The sequence below is a fragment of the Zea mays genome, chromosome 3, assembly GCF_902167145.1.
Source record: "Zea mays cultivar B73 chromosome 3, Zm-B73-REFERENCE-NAM-5.0, whole genome shotgun sequence".
Classification (NCBI taxonomy): Eukaryota; Viridiplantae; Streptophyta; class Magnoliopsida; order Poales; family Poaceae; genus Zea; species Zea mays.
Window position 1 is genome coordinate 4,590,841 of NC_050098.1, and position 21,996 is coordinate 4,612,836.

The 21,996-nt window shown below is 48.4% G+C and overlaps 1 protein-coding gene across 1 annotated transcript; it reads left to right on the forward strand.

Moving 5' to 3' along the window:
• Positions 1-18,259: 18,259 nt before the first annotated feature.
• LOC100273389 (Polyketide cyclase/dehydrase and lipid transport superfamily protein) lies at positions 18,260-19,282 on the forward strand. The gene has a single exon (NM_001147826.1). The coding sequence runs from the start codon at positions 18,332-18,334 to the stop codon at positions 18,914-18,916; it is 585 nt and encodes a 194-aa protein (NP_001141298.1). The 5' UTR covers positions 18,260-18,331; the 3' UTR covers positions 18,917-19,282.
• The last annotated feature ends 2,714 nt before the right edge of the window (positions 19,283-21,996 follow it).

A 21,996-nucleotide genomic window follows, 5' to 3' on the forward strand; every position in this document is an offset into this window, starting at 1 on the left:
CAGGGACGTGCCAATTCTTAGGAAGGTCCCTGGTGTCATGGAACTCTAAGAAACAAACCTCCGTTGCCCTATCCACCGCTGAGGCCGAGTATGTTGCCGCAGGACAGTGTTGCGCGCAACTACTTTGGATGAGGCAAACCCTCCGGGACTTTGGCTACAATCTGAGCAAAGTCCCACTCCTATGTGATAATGAGAGTGCTATCCGCATGGCGGAAAATCCTGTTGAACACAGCCGCACAAAGCACATAGACATCCGGCATCACTTTTTGAGAGACCACCAGCAAAAGGGAGATATCGAAGTGTTTCATGTTAGCACCGAGAACCAGCTAGCCGATATCTTTACCAAGCCTCTAGATGAGAAGACCTTTTGCAGGTTGCGTAGTGAGCTAAATGTCTTAGATTCGCGGAACCTGGATTGATTTGTAGCATACATGTGTTTATGCCTTTGATCATGTTCATTCTGCATTTTGTTGCTTATTGTGGTGCTCAAGTTGTACAAACATTCTCTGGACCTCACAAGTCCTTGTGTAAGTGATGCACATATTTAGGGGGAGTTGTGTTACAACTTGACCCTTTGAGACTAACCATATGCTTGAGTTTACTTGATTTAGTCTCGAAGGAGAATTGAAAGGGAAAAGGTGGACTTGGACCATGAAAGACTTCCACTGCACTCCGATGAGAGGGTAACTTATTCCAAGTTCATCTCATGAACTCTTATTGCCATTTGCTCTTAATTGAAGATTTTGGCCAAGATTGATCCTGTTTTAGTGCTTGATGCCAAAGGGGGAGAAAATAAAGGCCAAAGCGATAAATGGATCAGCTACCACTTGAGAGATTTTGAAAACAGTAGAATAGAGCTTTTGGTTTGTCAAAACTCTTTTGTTGTCTCTCTTGTCAAAAGTTGGCTTCTTGTGGGGAGAAGTGTTGATTATGGGAAAAGGGGGAGTTTTTGAAATCTTTAATCAATCTCTTTTGGAATGACTCTCTTTATGCTTCAACATGTGTGTTTGACTTAGAGATAGAGATTTGAGTTTGATTTGCAAAAACAAACCAAGTGGTGGCAAAGGATGATCCATATATGCCAAAATTGAATCAAAATAAATTTGAGTTTTATTTGAAGTGATATTGCACTTGTTCTAGTTGCTTTATGCTGTGTTGGCATAAATCACCAAAAAGGGGGAGATTGAAAGGGAAATGTGCCCTTGGGCCATTTCTAAGTATTTTGGTGATTGAGTGCCAACACAAGTGCTTAAATGTGAATCTATACCCATGGATGGACACAGTGCAAATCAAGAGTAAAGGTATGTTTCTAAGCCTTAGTACATTGTTTTGAAGACTAATGTATTGTGTCTAAATGCTTGAAACAGGAGAAATAGAGTCAAAGTAAAGTTGGCTGTGTACAGCCAAAAGGCTGTTCGGTCTGGAGCACCAGACTGTCCGGTGGTGCACCGGACAGTGTCCGGTGCGCCAGGCTGCCTCGAGCGAAGTGGCCGCTCTCGGGAATTCGCCGATGGGGTACGGCTAAAATTCACCGGACTGTCCGGTGTGCACCGGACTGTCCGGTGAGCCAACGGTCGGCCGGGCCAACGGTCGGCCGTGGAATCTGCGCGCGACACGTGGCCGGGCCAACGGTCGGAAGGGGACACCGGACTGTCCGGTGTGCACCGGACTGTCCGGTGCGCCAACGGCTCCCAGATCTGCAACGGTCGGCTGCGCCATTTAAGGAAAGAAATCGGGCACCGGACAGTGTCCGGTGTGCACCGGACTGTCCGGTGCGCCAGACGACAGAAGGCAAAGATGGCCTTCTAAATTTGCTCTCAACGGCTCTTAGCTGCCTTGGGGCTATAAAAGGGACCCCTAGGCGCATGGAGGAGAACACCAAGCAACCTTAGAGCATTCTTGATCATCCACACTCAGTCTTTGCGCATTCGTTTGTCATTCTCAGTGATTCGAGCTCCGTTCTAGTGAGAACTTTGAGATAGTCTTTTGAGCTCGATTCTTGGCCGTGTGTGTGAGCATTTTGCTGTGGATTTGTGTGTGTTGCTTCCCTCCCTTACTCCGTACTTCTTTGTGAATCTCAAGTGTAAGGGCGAGAGACTCCAAGTTGTGGAGATTCCTCGCAAACGGGATATTGAAAGGAAAAACATAACACTGTGGTATTCAAGTTGATCATTGGATCACTTGAGAGGAGTTGAGTGCAACTCTCGTCCGTTGGGACGCCACAACGTGGAGTAGGCAAGTTTTGTACTTGGCCGAACCACGGGATAAACCACTGTGTCTTCTCTGTGTTGATCTTTTGTGGTATTGTGATTTGTTGAGACTCATCTCTAGCCACTTGGCGATTATTGTGCTAACACTTAACAAGTTTTTGTGGCTATAAGTTTAAGTTTCACAGGATCACCTATTCACCCCCCTCTAGGTGCTCTCAGCCCTATAGTTTTTTGACAAAATTTGTTGAATTGAGGCACTGTTGGAGTGGTTTTTACTGTGTAGAGGTAGAGCCCTATATTTCAATTTAAGGCACTAGTTTAAGGCATTGTTGGAGATGCTTAAAAAAAAGAATGGAATGTCCGCTGAAATGTTGCCAAGTCCACTTCTAGCGCCATGAAGATTGCCACAGTGCCTTTAGAAGAAGAAAAAACAATTCGTAGCCATGCATATTATTGTTCCCCACACAAGTAGTATAACATATATATGTTGACTGAAATATTCAAAACTTGTACCATTTCATCTCCTATGCATCTGAAGACGGATATATAGTATGAGATGGACATTGATCTCGTCTCCTCGCCACCGACCGACCGTATATATGATTCGAGATCGGTTATCACGGACGAGGAAAGTAAAAAAAAAAAAAGGAAATAGAAAATTACACATGCAGGCAGTGAAACTACGTACGGGCCCGCAAGACAGTGGCTGACATATCAGGAGTATACATTATTTATAGGCCCCTCCCCGTGTTTTGGAATCCGCGCCCATGCACGGCGTAGCCGTCCGTGCTAGTCTCGGCGGTTGTCGGGCGTGGCAGCCTCGGCCGGTTGCTTGCGGAGGTTCTCGTGGAAGCTGCTGATGAAGGCCTCGAAGGAGGAGTCGGAGCGGGCGAGGCCCTCGGGCGGGTCGAGCGGGAAGGGCGAGTCGGTGACGCGCAGGCGGCGGACCCCGGCGGGGCTGCGGCCGAGGCTGAGCCCCAGCATGGGCGAGGGCGTGGCCCAGGCGCCTGACGACGGCGAGAGCGCCTGATGGTCGGAATCGGATCCGGCGGCCGCGTCGGCGGCCTGCAGCATCTGGAGCTCGCGCGCCACCTCGACGAAGTCGACGAGGCCGGCGCCACCGCCACCGCTGGCCCGTGCGGCGGCGCCGCGGCGGCGGATCCTGAAGGGGAACAGCGCCCGGCCGGTGCCCGGGTGCGCCGCGGCGCCGGCGCCGGCGCCGAAGCCGAACGAGTAGGACGGCGTGGTGGTGCAGCTGAACTCCACGTCCCCGGTGCCGTACGGCGGGACGAACGAGAGGCCCGACGACGAGGCCGGGGCGGCGGCGTGGGAGGTGGACGGCTCGACCATTTGGTGCTGGTGCTGGTGGTGGTGGTGGTGCGCGGCGGCGGCCAGAAGGTCGTGGAGCGCCTTACCGGCGAGCTTGTTGCCCCTGCCGAGCAGGAGGCGCGCGTCCATCGTGAGGCGCTTGCGGCCCCGCCGCAGCATGTGGTAGACGGCGCGGAGCACGGTCATGAGGCGCTTCCCGAGCCCTGGCTCCGTGCTGCCGCCGGCGCGCCCCGCCGCGGCGGGCGCGGGCTGCACCGCCCGGCCGCTGCTGTCGAGCTCCACTGCTGCTACCGCCATTATCTGCTGCTGCTAGTGGCGTGGTGGCGGTCGAGTCAGCTAACGGTCCTTTATCTCACGTGGCCTTTTGCTCTCTGGCTGTGTTTTGCTAGCTCGATCTGGCTGTGGGTGTTGGGAATGGAATGGAACGAATGGGACGAGGAGGTCGGGGTGGTATTTAAAGGCGGCCCCGGGGCCCGGCCGGGGTGCGGAGTGGAGCCCACTGGCAGAGAGGACTTAAGAACTAAGGAAAGAGAGGAGGAGGGAGGGATCAAGCGTGACGCGAGTGATGACTGGCCAGCGACGATCGAGGCCGCCTAGCTTTGCCTCGGCGTTGGCGCGTCTGTCACTGTCTGCGCGCGAGAGAGCGAGCGAGAAAAAAAAAGAAACAGCAAGTGACGGTGGCACGGTGCCGGGGAGATGAAGGGATGGATTTGGATCTTAAGTTTTTTGTCTTATTTTATAGATTGTAAACAAAAAATATATAGATTTTTCTATATACATCTATGTTATTTTTGTAGCAGTGAGCCTAAAAATTTTTATAAAAAATAAACCTCAGTCTCGTTCCATTTTAAAAAAATATATATATAAAATTCGAATACGGATAGATACGAATAGGGATTCGAAAGTTTTTTCTCTCATTTTTCTGTTGTACGAAGAAAATAATGAACACAAAATTTTTATTCGTGTACTTCACAGTATTCTTAATAACATAGCTAAAAATTAACTTTAAATTCTATATTTACCTATGTTAAGATATTAGATTTGTCGTATAAATGAAATGTTTTGGGAAACATTCCTACAGAGCCACGTGCCGCCGCCGTTAGCTTGTTGAACCGCCGTTAGCTGGGCCCGGCCGGCGGGAAGTAACGAACGCTTTTTCTTGATCTCTTGGTGGCTAAGAAAGAAAGGGAGTGGATGAGGAGGAGGCTGAGGGATGAGGGGTTAATTGGGCCGGACGTGTTTGTCCATCTGCAGCATTGCCAAAGTAAAAGTTGGTGCAGGGCGGGCGGCCGGCCGGCTTTTACGTTACACACAGACGACACACACACACACACACCAGCGACGGTCCTGACAAATTAGGGGCCCGAGGCCAGATTTAATATAGGGGCCTTACAATAATAATATATAATACATATTGGTAATAAACATTTAAAAATACATCAAAAAATTATTCAGCGTAAGAAAAAATATAAATATGTGATAACCTTAAAATTGTCTTCTAACATGTTTCGAAGCGAAGTCATTGATGATAGCATCGGTACTAATTTCATCTAATAATATTTTCTCGATGCATAAAATAGCCAAACCATTTAGTCTTTCTTGAGACATTTTGGACCTCAAATAATTCTGAATTGAAGTTATCGCTTAGTTACAAGAATAAACTTAGTTACAAGAAGTCATTTTGGCGCCGATGTGGCCGCGATGAGCAGAGGCGAAGACGGAGGCAAGCGATGTGTGCCGTGCAGACTTTGACAAGCAAACGCGATGGCCGACGCGAGATTGCTGTTTTGTTTCCGTGGTCTGTTCCTGGCGGTTTGTGCTCCTAAAGAAGCAAAGCAAGGCCTCGGCAGGAAAGCAAGCGTCTGTCGTTTTGATTCTGATAATGGAACTCAATATGTGTTGATGATTTAATTGATATGTGTACTAATATAGTCTTAGGGGTGGGGCCCTATCATTCCGGGGGCCCGGAGCGACCGCCCCGCGCGCCCCCCCTCAGGGCCGTCGCTGACACACACACACACACACACACACACACACACACACACACACATATATATATATATATATATATATATATATATATATATATATATATATATATATATATATATATATATATATATATATATATATATATATAGGGTGATGGTAATGGGAGCCCTGGGCTTCCATTAGTATGGGAAGCCCTAGTCAGGTATATCTACGCGCGCTCGATCTGGTTCTGGTTCTGGCTCGAGCGGATTGCAGCGTAAAACGTGACCTAAAACAGCGTAAATGAGTACGAAATTTAGCGTAAATTTTATATCTGTTTTGTAACAGCAAACGGGGCCTAAAATTACGGCGTAAAAATCGCATGCAGCGATCGTGCGCGGGTTCTGGCTCGGGCGGATTCCAGCGTAAAACGTGAGCTAAAACAGCGTAAATGAGTACGAAATTTAGCGTAATTCCTATATCTGTTTTGTAACAGCAAACGGAGCCTAAAATTACGGCGTAAAAATCGTGTGCACCCGATCGTGCGCGGGTTCTGGATCGGGTGGATTTTAGCGTAAAACGTGAACCAAAACAGCGTAAATGAGTACAAATTTTATCGTAAATCATCGATCTGTTTCGTAACGACAAATGGGTCTCGAATTACGGCATGAAAATCGCCACAGGCGCTGTCTCGGGCGGATTTCGGCATAAAACGTGAACCAAAACAGCGTAAATGAGTATGAATTTTAGCGTAAATTATCGATTGATTTCGTAACGGCAAATGGGGACAAATTACGGCGTAAAAATCGTGCGCGGGTTCTGGCTCGAGCGGATTTAAGTGTAAATCGTGAACCAAAACAGCGTAAATGACGGGTTCTGGCTCGAGCGGATTTAAGTGTAAATCGTGAACCAAAACAGCGTAAATGAGTATAAATTTTAGCGTAAATGAATAGAAATATCAGAAACAGAAAGCGGATCCATGAACTGAAATATAGGTCATAAAATCCTATTGACATTGGCATAAATATGTATACAAAATAGCATAAAAATATGATCGCCGTCCTGCGGAACCAGCGCCTCGCATCTGGGATGCGCCACCACTTCGTGCCTAGGGCAGGATGCCGTCATTACTAGCGCCTAGGGAAATCCGCCGTCGCGACCGCTGGCACATCGCCGTCGTGCGCACCTCATGGGGCCGCCGCCGCGTGCGTGCCCTCGGGATCCGATGCCGCAGCGTGTCCCTAGATTCGCCGTCGCGCCACAGGAATCCGCCATCGCGAGCGTGTCCCCAGATCCGCCGTCGCGCCTCAGGGATCCGCCGTCGCGAGCGTGTCCCCAGATCCGTCGTCGCGCCACAGATGCTGGAGCGGCGGTGGCGGTGGCCATCGCAGAGACGGACGGGACAACCGCCATTGTCACCGGGCCTAGGGTGCGCTGCCGTCGTCCGTCCGCTTCAAGAGCGCCGTCACCGCTTGCTCGCCTGCCTCGGAGCGTCGTTGTCGCTCGTTCCTGGTGGAGCGCGGCCGTCGGTCGCCTGCCTCGAGGTGACACCGCTGCTGGCCCCCAGGATCACCGCCGCTCGCACGCCCTAGAGAACCGCCGCCGCCGCTAAAACCTAATTCCTGGCGGCGTGGGGGTGTTTTTATAGTGGTGGCGTGGGCCGGATCGTGGGCACGATGCACGTAATATGCGCAGACTATATTTGCATAAACTGATACACACATCAGCATAACTCGTATTATATTTTGGCGTAAGCAGTTAGGTACAATAAGCCAAAAAGGGTCCGGTGCGGTCGCGCACCTGGTCGGTACGTGGTCGGGGCTTCCTATAGTTAAATAGAGCCTAGGGCTCTAAATACATATACTATATATATATATATATATATATATATATATATATATATATATATATATATATATATATACACACACATCTATTCTATTTTATTTACGTGTCACGTCGTATGCTGGGGGGGGGGGGGGGGGGGGGGCAAACTAAAGCGTTGCTAATATAAGAGTGGATGGTTAATGATTTGACTCCGCTGATGCATGGTGGATCCATAGCAGGTAGCGAACGTGCGGTACGGCTGTTATAATTAACAAGGTCGTCGATCGCCTTCCAGGAAGCTTCCGACACACAAGTGCATGTCTTGGCCAGTAGGACGATCGACCGAGCCAGCATGCTACGGATGCTGCTGCGGCCGGCAAGCTGATTTAACAATAATGTCGTTCGTATGCATGCATGGATGCATGTACTTTACGTTTACGTACTTCACTACTTAATTTGGAGTAAACAATTCGTCTCCATGCATGTGTTCGCATGCTTTTCTGTTAGGAAATTCATTAGGGAAAAAGGAATTTGTTGTTGAGATGCGGAGGAAATAAAAAAAGAACATACCAAAACCATATACGTATGAGCAGTATAGAGGAGGGGGGGGGGATGAGATGTGAGATATATGGGGGTTATGCAAGCTGTTCCTCCATTACTTAATTACATGCATCAAAGAGACAAACAAAAGCAACAACGACCCTGGTTTATCAATTATATATAGTAGGACTTCAGCGCACTTTGGGCCCTCATCGATCTCCCTCTTTTAACTCATCTTTTTTTTAAGTATATCCATGATATATAGCCCCCGTTTGTTTCGGCTTTTCGCAGCTTTTGGCCACTAAAAGCTGCTGCGGACTACCAAACACTCAGCTTCTATAAAATTCGTTTGTGTAAAAACCATTCAAAATCAACAACATAAACATATAATCGGTTGAGTCGTCGCAATAGTAATAATCCGTCACTTTATATATCCTGAGTCCCATGGACAACTTTATCTTCATCCACACGTAATCCTAATGATACTCAGATTCTGTACACAGCCAGATTCTTCCCACAGCTAGATTTTCGGAAAAGCTGGTCAGAAAAAAGATGAACCAAACATGCCTATATAGCTACCCGCTTGCTGGCGTCTGCTTTTCCCTGGCGCGCGCACACACATACAGTAGATCGGTACTACGTACACCGTACGTACACACCAGTTACCATTCTTTGAATTTTGAAAGACTCCATTTTGTTTGGGAGATAATACTCGAATGATTGAAGCATTCGAACAATATATAAGCAGCCTTTTCTGATTCCGGCTCGAGTTTTCTTTATTATCGTCAGTTCTTTTCAATTCCAGGTTAGTTCTTTAATTAGCAGCTAGCAGGAGCAGCTCAGATCATTTTTTGCCACCCTTTAAATTTTTTTTTGGGACGAGACCGCCGCATCGTCAGTGCATCACGCTTCAGAGTTGCAATTACCAGGTGCTGTTTATTAGCCACAATCACACGTGCATGCTTCGCCTTGCTTGGTAATATAACCTGAAGAAGAAAGCAGCGATCGACGCAGGTTTAGCAGCTGGGGTCCTGCTGCCGCACCCGCACGTAATTATTGGAAGGCTTGAATTGTCAAACTGTGAGCCACTATCGTCTGCGCCCCGCGCCCCCGCCCGCCCGCCCCTTTCCAAAAGGCAGCGCCATGAAACAGCTCAAAGAGGATTTTTTTTTGCTTGGACTCGCAGCCCTCCACGCTTGCCGTTTTCCATGGAAAACTCCAAACAGACAGCTCTCCATGATTTGGTCAACTTTTTTTTTTTTGCTGGTCTCCCTCCGGCCTCCACCCACAAAGCAAGAGGAAGAGAGAGAGAGCGAGAGAGAAGCATGCTGAAATGAAAAGATAGCTTCGCTGCTAAGAATGCTCCGGTGGTGGTGGTGCTAGTTGTAGCGCGTGGGTTATTAGCTAGGCGTGTAAGAACTCTCTTCCTTGCAATCTTGCACCCAGATGAATACGGCTTTTTTAGAAAGTGCTTCTTTGCGCGACTGCTCCCAATTTCTACGGCGAGTTATCTTCCATCTAAGTCTTGCAGAGCTACATCCCGACGTATTTAGAGTTTGACGATGAAAGGGAAATGGGTATATGACTGTTAGCGTCACCCATGCTTCTAGCTAGCGACTTTCACCAAACTTGTAATCATATTCACATTTGCGTTCATCCATGTACGCATTTCCAGCTACCAGGCTCGGAATGATCATCCATGTACGCCTTCATGTCTGAAGATCTCCATTTACATCCCATACTTACAAACGGCGACTTTGAAACGCTCGGTTCTGTTATGAACTTGTAATCATATTAACATTTGCGTTCACCAATCGTTGAGTAGGGAGAGCGGGCATTACAGGCGCTGTGGCCCGAACATCTCTAAAACCACTTAAGGCTTGCTCGGTTATCTCTAAATTCATGTGGATTGAGTGGGATTGGGTAGGTTTAAATTCTAAGTAAGTCAAACTTATTCTTAATTTTTTCCAATCTCATCCAATTCATGGGTAACGGGATTAACCAAACACGTCCTTATGTGCTGGTTTCGGATCGTGCGTATGTTCAACATATCTCCTGCCTATGCCCTTCCTCTCTCCAAGAAACCCGTGGATGACCGATTAGTCCTAGTTGATAACACCAGTCTATCTAGACTAAAAGATTCTTTAATTATATTAAGAAAAGAGGATGATGATGATAATACGGTGGGGAATTAATTATATGTTGGGATGCTGGACAAAGGTTAAGTTTGGAGCTACGGGACAGAGAGGGTGCGCTGAGGCTGAGCCGTGGTCTGTCGACGTACACTCCGGCCAGCGACCGTACGGACGGCAGCCGCCAGAAGCCGGGGGTGGAACGAAATGAGACCAGGCTAGGCGTCGACGGCACGCAGCACCCCCACACCACCAAACCTAGCTCACCGTACCGTCGCCATGGCTGGCTGGAAAGCTAGCTAGCTCTCCTCTGGCCGGCCGGTCCTGTCGATCACGTGGGCGTTTCCGCGTTGGAGCTCCGGAAATAGGGGGGGGGGGGGGGGGGGGGGGGCGAATTGGTGTGCGCGAATTGCATGTAGAAAAAACATTTGTGTAAAATAAATGAATAGAACATAGTTGTGCATCGTGCTAGAATTCTGATTCTGTATTTGATTTGGAGTTCAAAACACTACGTGGATGTTGATTTTAAATGATATATATATATAAGAAAATATAAATAGAAAACAAAAAGGAAAAAAAAAGAAGAAGTAATTACGTAGCTTCCCTAGACCAGCCTGCCCGCCCTATGTTCACATCGCATAAGCCCACGTTCTGCTCTGTACGCACCTGTATCTCGTATTTGAGGCCGTATGTTGTCGTTGCCATTATTTCTTGGGAGCTTTCACGTAACAGACGCGATCTTCGTAATTAACTGAAGCAAAAAAACTTGGGACGTTATAACCATCCGAGATTCGCGTACCTAGTACCCATCGTTTCATTTGAAGTCCGATCCTACCGGGGTATATATGCATGCCCACGAGACCACGAGCCGCCACGCATGTGAGGGAGAGAAACCAAGGCGGATGGGACACAGGGTCGCAGCGCTTGATCCCGTCGGGCGGCCGCGGAGCGTATCAGCTCGTGCCTGCGCAGTGCCACGGTAAGTCTTGTGCCCCTGGGCTCCCTCGCCCTTACCTTCCTGGCGGTAGTGCTTGCGTAGGGTGGGTGCTAACCTCGGCACCTTGATATCACTCCGGTGGGCGCGCATCAGCCATGGCGCTGCCGCCGCTGTCCGGCGTGTGGGAGGAAGGAGGCACTTGTGCCATCGGATTAGTTTCCAGCGGATGAGATTAGAATCGGTATAGCGATTTGGTGAAATCAATCTGGTGCCTAGATCTGAGATCGGGCGGTCTGTAGTGGGTGAATTAATAATTAAATCTGGACCGTTCATTTATAATCATACGACTGTAGACTCAAGATACCCCTTCGCCGTTGCAAGTTCACAAAAGAAACCCTGGGAAAAACTGTGAATCAACCCGCAGTTCACATAACAGTACTCTGTGTCTTAGGAACACTTGCGCTGAAGCCCCTGGACTCTCTGGTAATGATGTCCTCGGTCCAGAACACTTAGGAAATTCAGAAATTATAAAGAACTAGGTTTTTAGTATCAAAATAAATCCATACACTTGTTTAATTCATATAAAATTCATATGAAGTCCAAATCAATCCATTTCAATTTCTATAATTTTATAATATTATTGTTTATCAATTAGTGCCACTGTTTCGACATGAAAGCCATATGAAAATTGACACCCAATTAATCTTGTACAAAACCCAATTAATCTTGTACCACCTCTGCAGAGTGTAAAACCGGTATACTAGCCGAGCTCACGGTCATGAGCAGCTCAGGACTCTCTGATGATTAAATTATGGAACTAAATTCAATTTGTCATATGCATTGCATCGCAGGTGATGTTGTTACTTTTGTTCTACTACTTAATTGGGTTGGTATTTACTTATACTTAGTAATTGCTAATAAAATTTTGACCAACTTTAAAAGCAATGCTCAGCTCTAACCATCCTCTTTGGTAAGCCTTACACTTCACGTGAGCTCCCACCTTTGGCGAGTTCATGCACATTATTCCCCACAACTTGTTGAGCAATGAACGTATGTGAGCTCACTCTTGCTGTCTCACACCCCCCCACAGGTCAAGAGCAGGTACCACAGGATGATGTGCATGGAGGATGCTGCGGTGTGTTCGTGAGAGGTCTAGGCCGTCGTCTCCCAGTCAACTTTGGATTGCTGGACCGTTGTCTCCTTATAATGTAATTATTTATTTATTTTTGTATAGAACTCATGTTATGTAGTAAAGATGTGACATTCGATCATGTGCCATGATTCATCATATGTGTGAGACTTGGTCCCAGCACACCTGGTGATTATGTTCCCGCCCGGGTCTTGGTGCCCCGAAACCCGGGTGTGACACATGGATACAAGAAGAAAGGGCAGGGCCAGGGGCCAGGGAGGGAGGGCGGAAAGCGGCGCGCCGTACGTGCACCGCTGCGGCCCCCTTCGTCTTTCCGTCGCCGGACCGGGCACGGGAGGGGACCATATCCATCCGTGGCGGCTCACAAGCCACGTCGTCGCATTGGGATTATATGTTTCATAATATACTAGCTGAGTGCCCGTGCGTTGCAACGGTAATATATAATATCAGTATACTACGATAACTTATATACAAAATGTGTGTTATATTGTTATGAGAAAATGTTTCATAATCAATTTATGATTCTAGCCATACATAAATTTTGTTATTTTAATCTAGTTGTTTCACCACTACATTGCAACCATCAGTATCATGCAGACTTCGATATATGCCACGCCACGATTTGTATGGTCTCATCATTGGAGAGCACGTTCCACACATGCTGGAAGAAATTTTCTCGTACATCGTTAGTCATCAGACACGCACCACCATACGCTCTTACTTAAACGAAAAGGTAAGTGTGTGTTTGCGAAGAGAATTAAAGACAGGCCGACGCAAAAGCTACCCTGACGGTGGCAAGGATGACAAACTGGTCACTGTTGTTGATCCTCCTCTGCGTCACCTCCGACGCCAAGATGACGCCACAATCCTCGATATAGTAGTCGTCGAACGCGTGCGACATGACGAGTACCGATGACTCTTGGTTGGGCTGCAAAACGAAGTGCACCCCGGGCTCATCAGCGAGGTAGTACCCCTGGTCGTTGCACCACCAGATGCGCTACTCCACTACATACATCATGTTCGAGGACACTCACACAACGTCAGCAACATCTATCATCCCAGCGCACAAGAATTCATGTCTGGTCAGTAGCGACTTACGTGGTAGGTTGGGCTTCAGGTGGACAATGAGCTGGACGGCGTGATGGCGTCGTCGTCGGATGCGGTGTCCAGAACAACCCGAGAGTCGTCGACGTTGGCAACAATCATGAGACCCTCTGCTTAACGATGGACAGCGTGATGCAGCTGCTCTGGACCACGTCCAAGTGGTGGCTTCGCGGGAGCTTGTCATACATAGCGGCGTATGCGACCACGTAGGACTGCTTCTAGAGGTCGAACTGACAGTCGTCAAGCTTTTTCTCGTCATCGATGAGCGACGCCAACGCGAGTGCCTTCTGCTTATGGTGTTTGCTCGGGGTTTCAAGTAAGAAATATGGATTCATGCTTGGCGTTGGTTTATGAAAATGACTCACAAGTCTGATCTATGGAAAAAATATTACGAAGAAAAATGTCACGCATGTAAAAATGGGAATTTAAGCATAATACATTATTCAAACAAAAGAAATTGCATGCAAAGCTCTTCTTTAAATAATATTACCTCCATCCAAAAATATAATTCAAGAATCTTGGTGATATTTATCTACTACTACGCATTATGCAAGGGTAGCAAGTGAGCTTGGTGAGAGATGTAGTAGATATGTTTTCTGTCATAGATGTAGACATGAACACACATGTGGTGTAGCGGTAGCTACTCTTGGCCTTTGCTTGAGAGGTCATGGGTTCAAATCCCCTTAAAGACATGTGTGTTTTTTTAATTTTAGCTAGACGTGGGCTGTACGGCGGGATGGGAATGAGAATGAGCTTTACGGGAGGTGGAATGAGAGGGCAGAATACGGGAATGACATACTACTCTTACAGCCTTAATAGTAGTAGAGATTAATATATATAATTTTTCTTATAGCTTTTTTGGCACATGGTAAGGCTTGTGATACAATGTTCGTTTCGCGCGAGGCTGGCCTTGAGGAAATGCTGTGGTGGCAACCACTGTTGGGCTTGCCGATGGCCCCGAGCAAATCTGCTACTACTTGCAGGCAGCATCGCCTATTGGGCCGGCCTTCAGTTGGCTGAGTCCCGCATTAGATATTAAAAAAAAAGGAAATTTGGATCCATACCATTAAAAGATCACCACTTTAGATCCATACCATTACTATCTCACTTACATGTGGGTCCACATGAGTCAATGACATGTGGGATCCATGGTATATATCTAAAGTTTGGATCTTTTAATGGTATAGATGCAATTGTTCCTAAAAAAAGAAGAAAGAAGAGTATATAGGCCCCGACCCGTGGCGATTTATTGGCGAGAGAGACATGACCATGACCGTGATCTAGCTAGCTTGTCCCTGGAGAAGGCGCGACAGGCAGCAAGCGCTTGAATCGAGCACAGTGCCTGCCTCCTCGGTCCCGGTCTGATGCCGATATCATCTACAGCGTTCGCCAGTCACCACCCGGCGATCGGTTTCCTGCGTGATGGACACTCGCACTGTACTGTACATGCCTGTGCCACCCACCATGCATGCATGTTCTGTTGTTTCCCTCCTTCGGTCCTTCCATCCAAAATACTACTAGCTACTACTAGTAACATTTTAGATCTGCGTATATCAAATTATAAAGAAAGAAAGGAAAAAGATGTGGTACGGAAACAAAACTAGCTCTCTAATAGCTTGTGAACGTCTCAGGGAATGGTTTTTATCGTATTAGGGCTTATTCGGTTCTACCCCAATCCATATAAATTAATGGAGATTTAGGAGTTAAAATATCTGTCAATCCGTATTAATCCACACCAATATATATAGATTGAAAATAACCGAATAAGTCTGGTGTCTTTAGGGCATGTACAGTGGTGTTTAATGTGGGGGCTCTTAAGGTGTTTTAGGGGGTTATTTGCAAAAAAATCTTAGAGCCGTCTCTCCGTGAAGAGACGTCTCTGGCTCGTAAACCAAGTAACAACAGACGCCTCACTTCCCACTGTACGAATTTGTCGTCTGTTCTATCGATCTGATGCTATACAAATACATTTAATTCTGTATTTATTAATAGACTACGTTTAGAGACACTCCATTGTACAATAGAGTCTCTTAGTTATCTCATGTGCTTGGAGAACCGTTTTGGTGTCTCTCCACTGTACATGCCCTTACAAGGTAGCCAGTGATATGTTATGCATGGGCAGGCAAAGGGGCGCACTGTTTGGTCTGTTGCCAGGCGCGGTGTGGTACTGGTACGGCACGGCCGTTGCAGGCCACTGGCAGTCCGCTAGTAGTACAGTACAGTGGAGGCGGACGAGACGGGGAGCTGCTAAGGAAGCGATGCCGGATTTAATTGCGCTCAATCAGCAACTGCAGACAGGCAGTACCGGGTGCGCCCATCAGGGATTGAATGCAGGGGGCCACCACCACCACCACCACATGCACCGAAAACGAGGCGTCCGCAGACAGCTAAGTAGCTTGTAGTACTACTCCTCCAGCTACAGCTTGCATGCTCCGTCCGTGTCCGTGCTCAGCTAGCGCAAACCGCGATGCATGCGTGTCCGAGTCCGAGCTTGCGCCCATGCATGCATGCACAGCAGGCCGATCGAGTCTCACAGTACTCTAGGAGAGTAGGAGGGTTTGCTTTGCACGCGCGCTGGCCGCTTGGTTGGAAGTTGGAACCTGCTGTGTCCGGAAAGTGGAAACCCCATGGATTTCACGGAGACACACACGTGCAACTTAACACAGTGTCGTTTTGATCCGCCGTACGTGAGACTAGGCTCTCAGTCGTGGACAACTAACTGCTTTCCTGTTTTCTTAATGTATACTACTACTACACGGTGGTGGCTGTTACCTGTTATTTTCAGCAGATGTAGAGAGTGACGTCGCAACCGAGAGGGTCGACTGTCATCTACACGTAGTACGGAACTCGATTAAATACCCCGATCCCCCCGGCCGTACGCTGCGCTGTCAGTGTCAGCAGGATGCCAGCAACGGCCAGCCCGCGGCGCCGGGGCATTCGTTACCTGCATGCATGCGCCCTGCTGCAACCCGTTGAAGGCAGACCGACCGATTCCTTCCCGGCCGCGGCCGGTACGACGACGGAAGCGACGACGCCGTTGCCTCCAGCAGCGGTACAACGTGGTGCACTTGCAGAACGGCAGCGCTAGAGACTAGCTAGCGTGGGCCACGGCCGCCCGCCTCTTCCACCGTGCGGACCCTGCCCATGCCAGCCGGCCGGCCGGGCCGGTCCACCAGCGCAGCGCGGCAGTCGGCAGGCAGCGACGAAAGCCCGGCTTGGACCAGGACCAGCGCGCGCCGGCCGTCGCGAGATCCCGAGAGCGAGAGAGATGGGGGGGCCTCCCTACAAGCTAGGCGACGGACCGGCCGCGAGAGAGATAGGCTTCCTGGACCATCCGTGCATGGCGACCGGGCGCTGGCTGCTTGGCCCAACCAATCGCCCTCATTATTGTCGCAGTGGCATCGTCCGCATGTCGTCGCTGCGGTTCATGAGGGAGGTCCCCCGTTAGGCCGTTACACGCTAATCATCCGTCCATAGGCCACGGCCAGCGACAGAGACGCCCCCGCCCGGCCCAGTTTCTGGCAGGGGCAGTGCGGCGCGGCGCGGCGCGTACGACGACGACAACCGGTGGACGGACGGACGGTCGCGCTGCGATGCGCGGGGACGGGAGGGGGAGCCGGCCGGCCTGGCCTGGCCACGCCCACGGCTGCCCAGCTTGCCCCCCGGAACCAGCCAAGCCAGGGGAGGGGCCGCGCGTCGCGCTTGCCCACGCACCCATGCCCGCGGCCCGCCATGTCGCTGGCGCAGGCAGGCTCCGGCGCTGCTGGAGTGCTGGCTGCTGGACGTAGCTGCGCTAGCCGATCGATCAGATCCGACCCCCAACACCGCACACAGCTGGTGTGTTAGATTCTACCATGCAAGTGGAGGGTCGGATCCGTTACCCGTTTTTAGGGGAAACAACGAGGGTCTCCCTTGCTGAGATATAGGGTTTAGGATGTTGTTAAGGGTCTGTTCAGTTGCAAGCATTGCACGGAGATCTTGAAATTACTGATATGCTTGTGAAGACAGGGGTAAATAGAAGTGCTCCTCCTAAGACTGTGTGATGAGATGGACTTGGAGACATATGTTTTTGTTCTTGGCGGCATAAGAGAAGAGTATAAGATAGGTTTCCTGTAGCAACTTATCATTCCAGATGTCGAACCAGAATGATCCCATTCCTGTTGAAGTAATCACGGGAGTCGACGACATCAATCACAGCGATTCCGGACACTCTAGCACCTAGGTAGTTCGGGGCCCTCTAGGAACGCGGGTTTAGGGTTTTCGACGCGAGGATTAGCGTTGGCTTGAGTCCTGCTAGCTCCTAATGTGCATGATGAATTGGAGGCTGTAACGATAAGGTTAGGTGCCCTCGGATAAAGAAACAGTTAAGGCAATGTTCAGTTACTAGTGGTTTGAGGGGGATTGAAGGGATTAAATCCTCTCCTATTTAAAATTGAATATGAGGGGATTTAATACTTTTCAATCCCCTCTAATACTCTAGCAACCGAATAAGCCCTAAATGGTTAGAATTAACTATACTCCGATTCCTGTTAACCGGCTCAGAAGACACACCTAATAACAGTGTCTACTGGCTACTGTGCCTGCCTCTGCTGCGCTGCGCCGATGCGCTCACCGTTCCGTGGGGCTTGCTCAGTTGGTCGGCCAGCTGCCCCGCCCGTGCTCCGGCCGCCTCCAAAACTTCGCCTCGTTCGCCGCGTTGTCCTGCTCCGCTGCTCCCTGGCTGCACTGTGCACTGTACCACGCATGGCGATTAGTTGGCAACACTACGAATGCAAAAATGTACGTGCGTATGTACCGTACGGCATCCTACACCCACATGTCGCGGCGCACGTACAAACTCGAGGATCGGCCGGGCCCATGCATCGTACGTAGTAGTATGCTACGTATCGAATGAGGCAGCGTAAAACAGCTGCAGCAGACCTACGGTGTACTAAGATAGAACGAGCTAAACTAACCCGCTAACGAATCCAACCACGGCCCGCCCGTCCGTCCGTGGTCTATATATTGCGTACCCCCAACACACCCCTTCGTTCCAGCACGTACTCACCGCACCCCCAGACGGCCCGACACGTCCGTCCGTGCTGGCTTGTACTTGCACACCACACCACACCACCACCCAGCCTCCCCAACGATGACGGCGGCGGCGGCACCGGCGGTCGCTAGCAGGGTGTGGGAGTGGGAGGGGAAGGTGGCGTCGGCGGTGGCCGAGGCGACGGCGGACGAGGCGTGGGCGCTGCTGTCGGACTTCCTGGCGTTCCACCGGTGGCACCCGCGCGTGGCCGCGTGCCGCCTCGCGTCCGGCACCCCGCGCGCGCCGGGCTGCGTGCGCTACTGCGAGGGCACCACCGCCGGCGGCGAGCCGGCGCCCGACTGGGCGCACGAGACGCTGCTGGAGCACGACGCCGAGCGCCGCTTCTTCCGCTACGAGATGAACGACAACAACATGGGCTTCGGCCTCTTCTTCGCCACGTTCCGCGTCGTCCCGGCCGCCGCCGCCGCCGGCGGGTGCGAGCTGCGCTGGGAGTTCGAGTGCGAGCCCGTGCGCGGCACGCCCAGGGACGCGCTCGTGGCGCGCCTGCAGGCCGGGCTCGACGGCATGGCGGCGCGCGTGCGTGACCACGTCCTCGCCGCTCGCGCCGCCCCTGCCGTGGTGCCCGCCGGTGCAGCTGGTGAGCTCGTCGTCGTCAAGCTCGACAGCTCCATCGCCGCCGTCTGATCACTGGCCGGCGCGGCGTCGACGGCGATCCAACACGTATCAACGAAGAGACCGCCGTTCGCTGGTGCTCTCTCCTCTGTCTGCTCACGCGCGCCACGCTGTCGCTGCCCATCGTGTTTCCGTTTCCTATCTCCTCGTCGTCGTGGTTTTTAGCCCTTTGTCTGTGGCTTGTGTGCTGCTGTCTCGTCTCCATAATTTATCCGTCCCTGCATAGATATTGTATGCATGTAGTATAACCGTGTACTCCACTGCTTTTATCCTCTTACCCTCTTGTGCATTTTATTAATTACCCTGGTACGTGTGTTGTACTAGTATTGCTGTACCTTGGCCGGAATAAACCAGCCTGATCGGCTGACTTTTTTTTTTCTTTTTTTGGTTGGGCTGCTGTTGCTGCAGGATGCAGCCTAGCGGTTGCTGGGTCTTGGTCCACTGTTAGGTGGTGTTTAATTTTTAAAGACTAATTTGCATTGTCTTATTTTATTTTATTTTACTCTCCTAAATTACTAAATACAGAAACTAAAATAGAGTTTTTCGTAGTATTCAATAATTTAGAACTAAAAAATAGATAGCTGCTGCTGGCACCACTTGAGAAAAAAGGGCGGCTTACCTGTGTAGCCTAATAGACTAATGATGTTTTTTTATCTAATGACTGCGGGTGCTTTTACCTGACCGAGTGACTGTGAATGTCAGATCCATCCGCAGGCTGTCGATTCATTCTTCAGAATCAATCATGCATGCATCCTGGTACTCTGCTACTCTAGGTAGCTAGCATGTGCTCGATCATGTGATGATGACGACGAAGAAGATCTCAGATGATCAGATCCAGTCAACTGCAGACGGCCGGATCGCCTGTAATAACCAACGAACCATAGAAAAAACGGCGGTCAACTAGAGAGATGGCGCTTCGTTATATATGAAACGGCATATGCAGTTGACAGTTCTAGTGTCTCCTGGTCCTGGGTCCTGACCACCTTGCGTGCATGCAACCGGTTCACTTGTCTAGACAGTTTTTTTTAATGTCGACGTAGGTTTCATTGCTTGTGCCTTTGGATGCTTTTACTTCAGATCATCGGCTTTTCCAATTACAAGAGATATTTAAGAAAACTGCATGATATGAAATGTATTTAAACCCGTTACATCTCAGATGTAGTTACTAGTTAGGCTATTCACATTGCAAAGTATCATACTTCAATATCCAATAATGACACATAGGATACAAAAGTATGATACTCTCTCTATTTCTTTTTAGTTGTCGCTGGATAGTTCAATTTTGCACTATCCAGCGACAACTAAAAAGAAACGGAGGAAACACTACTAAAAAGATACACCTTACGTCATGTCCGTGTATAATATCATTCTTATATATATTTAAATTGATTATTTGGTGTGATGTTGTATCTAGTAGACTCAAACATTTTTTTGTGTCATAACCAAAATCGTCGTGCTAAAACAGTGTCTTACTTAAGATACAACCTTTTTCTCCCTAGTGTTAAATGTCTAGTCACATGAGTGAAAATCATATGTGGTATCTCATTGATGGTCACGATACTACCCGTTAGAAATAGCCTCAAGAGATAGTACGTATAGAGAGTCATATAGATATATATGGACTTCTCGTGAGGAGACAATTTCTTGTATTTTTTTTTCATTTAACCCTGTAATGACTCCTCAATAGATATGGTTTGTATATGCCCTTAAATCTCCTCCAGTTATACCAAAGTGTTATATGACAGTGTTGTAAGTGAGTATCGTAGATAGATAAAACTCTTTTGGCTTGGTTATAACCTCAATACGAGTCACATAATTAAATGTCTATAAAACAAAAGAACGAAACTATATTTGAAAGTGATAGTTTCAGCTATGTTTCATTTTATTCTATGTTCTTAGAAGCAATAGAATAAAACTATCTTCTGAGAATGATATAATAGGTAACATTAAAATATTCATTTTAGTGCATTGATTGTGGCCCCTAAATTCTCAAAACTTGTGTTGTCGTCTTTAAATTTTAATTCTAGGCTTCTAAGACTATCAAAGTGACCATTTTAATCTTCAACCCTTATATTTGGGGTCTACTTTCATCTATCAAAGTGCATTTTTCTCTAACTTTTCTGATTAGCTCAACTTTATCACTAGTCCTATGAGGAACGCCGCGATGTCGCGGGTAAGAAAAATGGACTCAAGCACATTTAATTAATGGCTAATGGTGTTTAATAGTATTTATAGATTTACTTGAAATGATGCAACATGAATTTAGAGGAAAGCAAAGTAATGATCGAGAAGAACAACACCTCAAATTGGAGTCTAAGACATAAGACAAAGTTCAAATAAAGAAATACGAAGAAGTTAACAAATAAATCAGGTTCCAAAGATAGAAAAAGTCTGAATAAATAAATACAAAGGAATTAACAAATAAATCAGGTTCCAAAGATAGAAAAAGTCCGAATAAATAAATACGAAGGAATTAATAAATAAATCAGGTTCCAAAGATAGAAAAAGTCTGAATAAATAAATACGAAGGAATTAACAAATAAATCAGGTTATTCATTAACACCGAAATGGTTGTGCATCGGATTAAACATTGAATTGGTGTTGAATAATAATTATATTTTTACATTTACATATTATTAAGTCACCATATAATGTAATATTATATATTAATTAAGGTGTAACTCATGAGCGGAGTCGAGCCAAATCTCCTCCTTCAATTTATTGAGTAGGCGAGCCAAGCCAGCTGGACTCATTTCCCACCCTATCCCTGACTACGGCTCTCATTTTCACTTCGGCATGTCTGGACCTCAGCATCAGCATTTTATCTTGGCCTAGCCATCTTGGCATCTTGCAGAGGCTCCCAACGGGAGGTCGGCTTGGCTGAGTCGTTTATCCTCTGGCAATTGACAATAATGTTGGGCCATGGCGATCCCAAGTGTCCACTGATGAAGTTTTTATCCGGATATATTGGTTTTAAAAACCCGGCCCACCTCGTTCCTCCTGCATCGTGCTCGTGCCGCTGCTGGCGGGTCCGGCTCCGGCCAGATCAACCGACACGACGGCAATGGCAAGTGAGTGTCGCCGTCGCCGTC

Bases quoted from the DNA above. Each gene is read 5' to 3' on its own strand.
- LOC100273389 (NM_001147826.1), top strand. From the start codon at position 18,332: ATGACGGCGGCGGCGGCACCGGCGGTCGCTAGCAGGGTGTGGGAGTGG.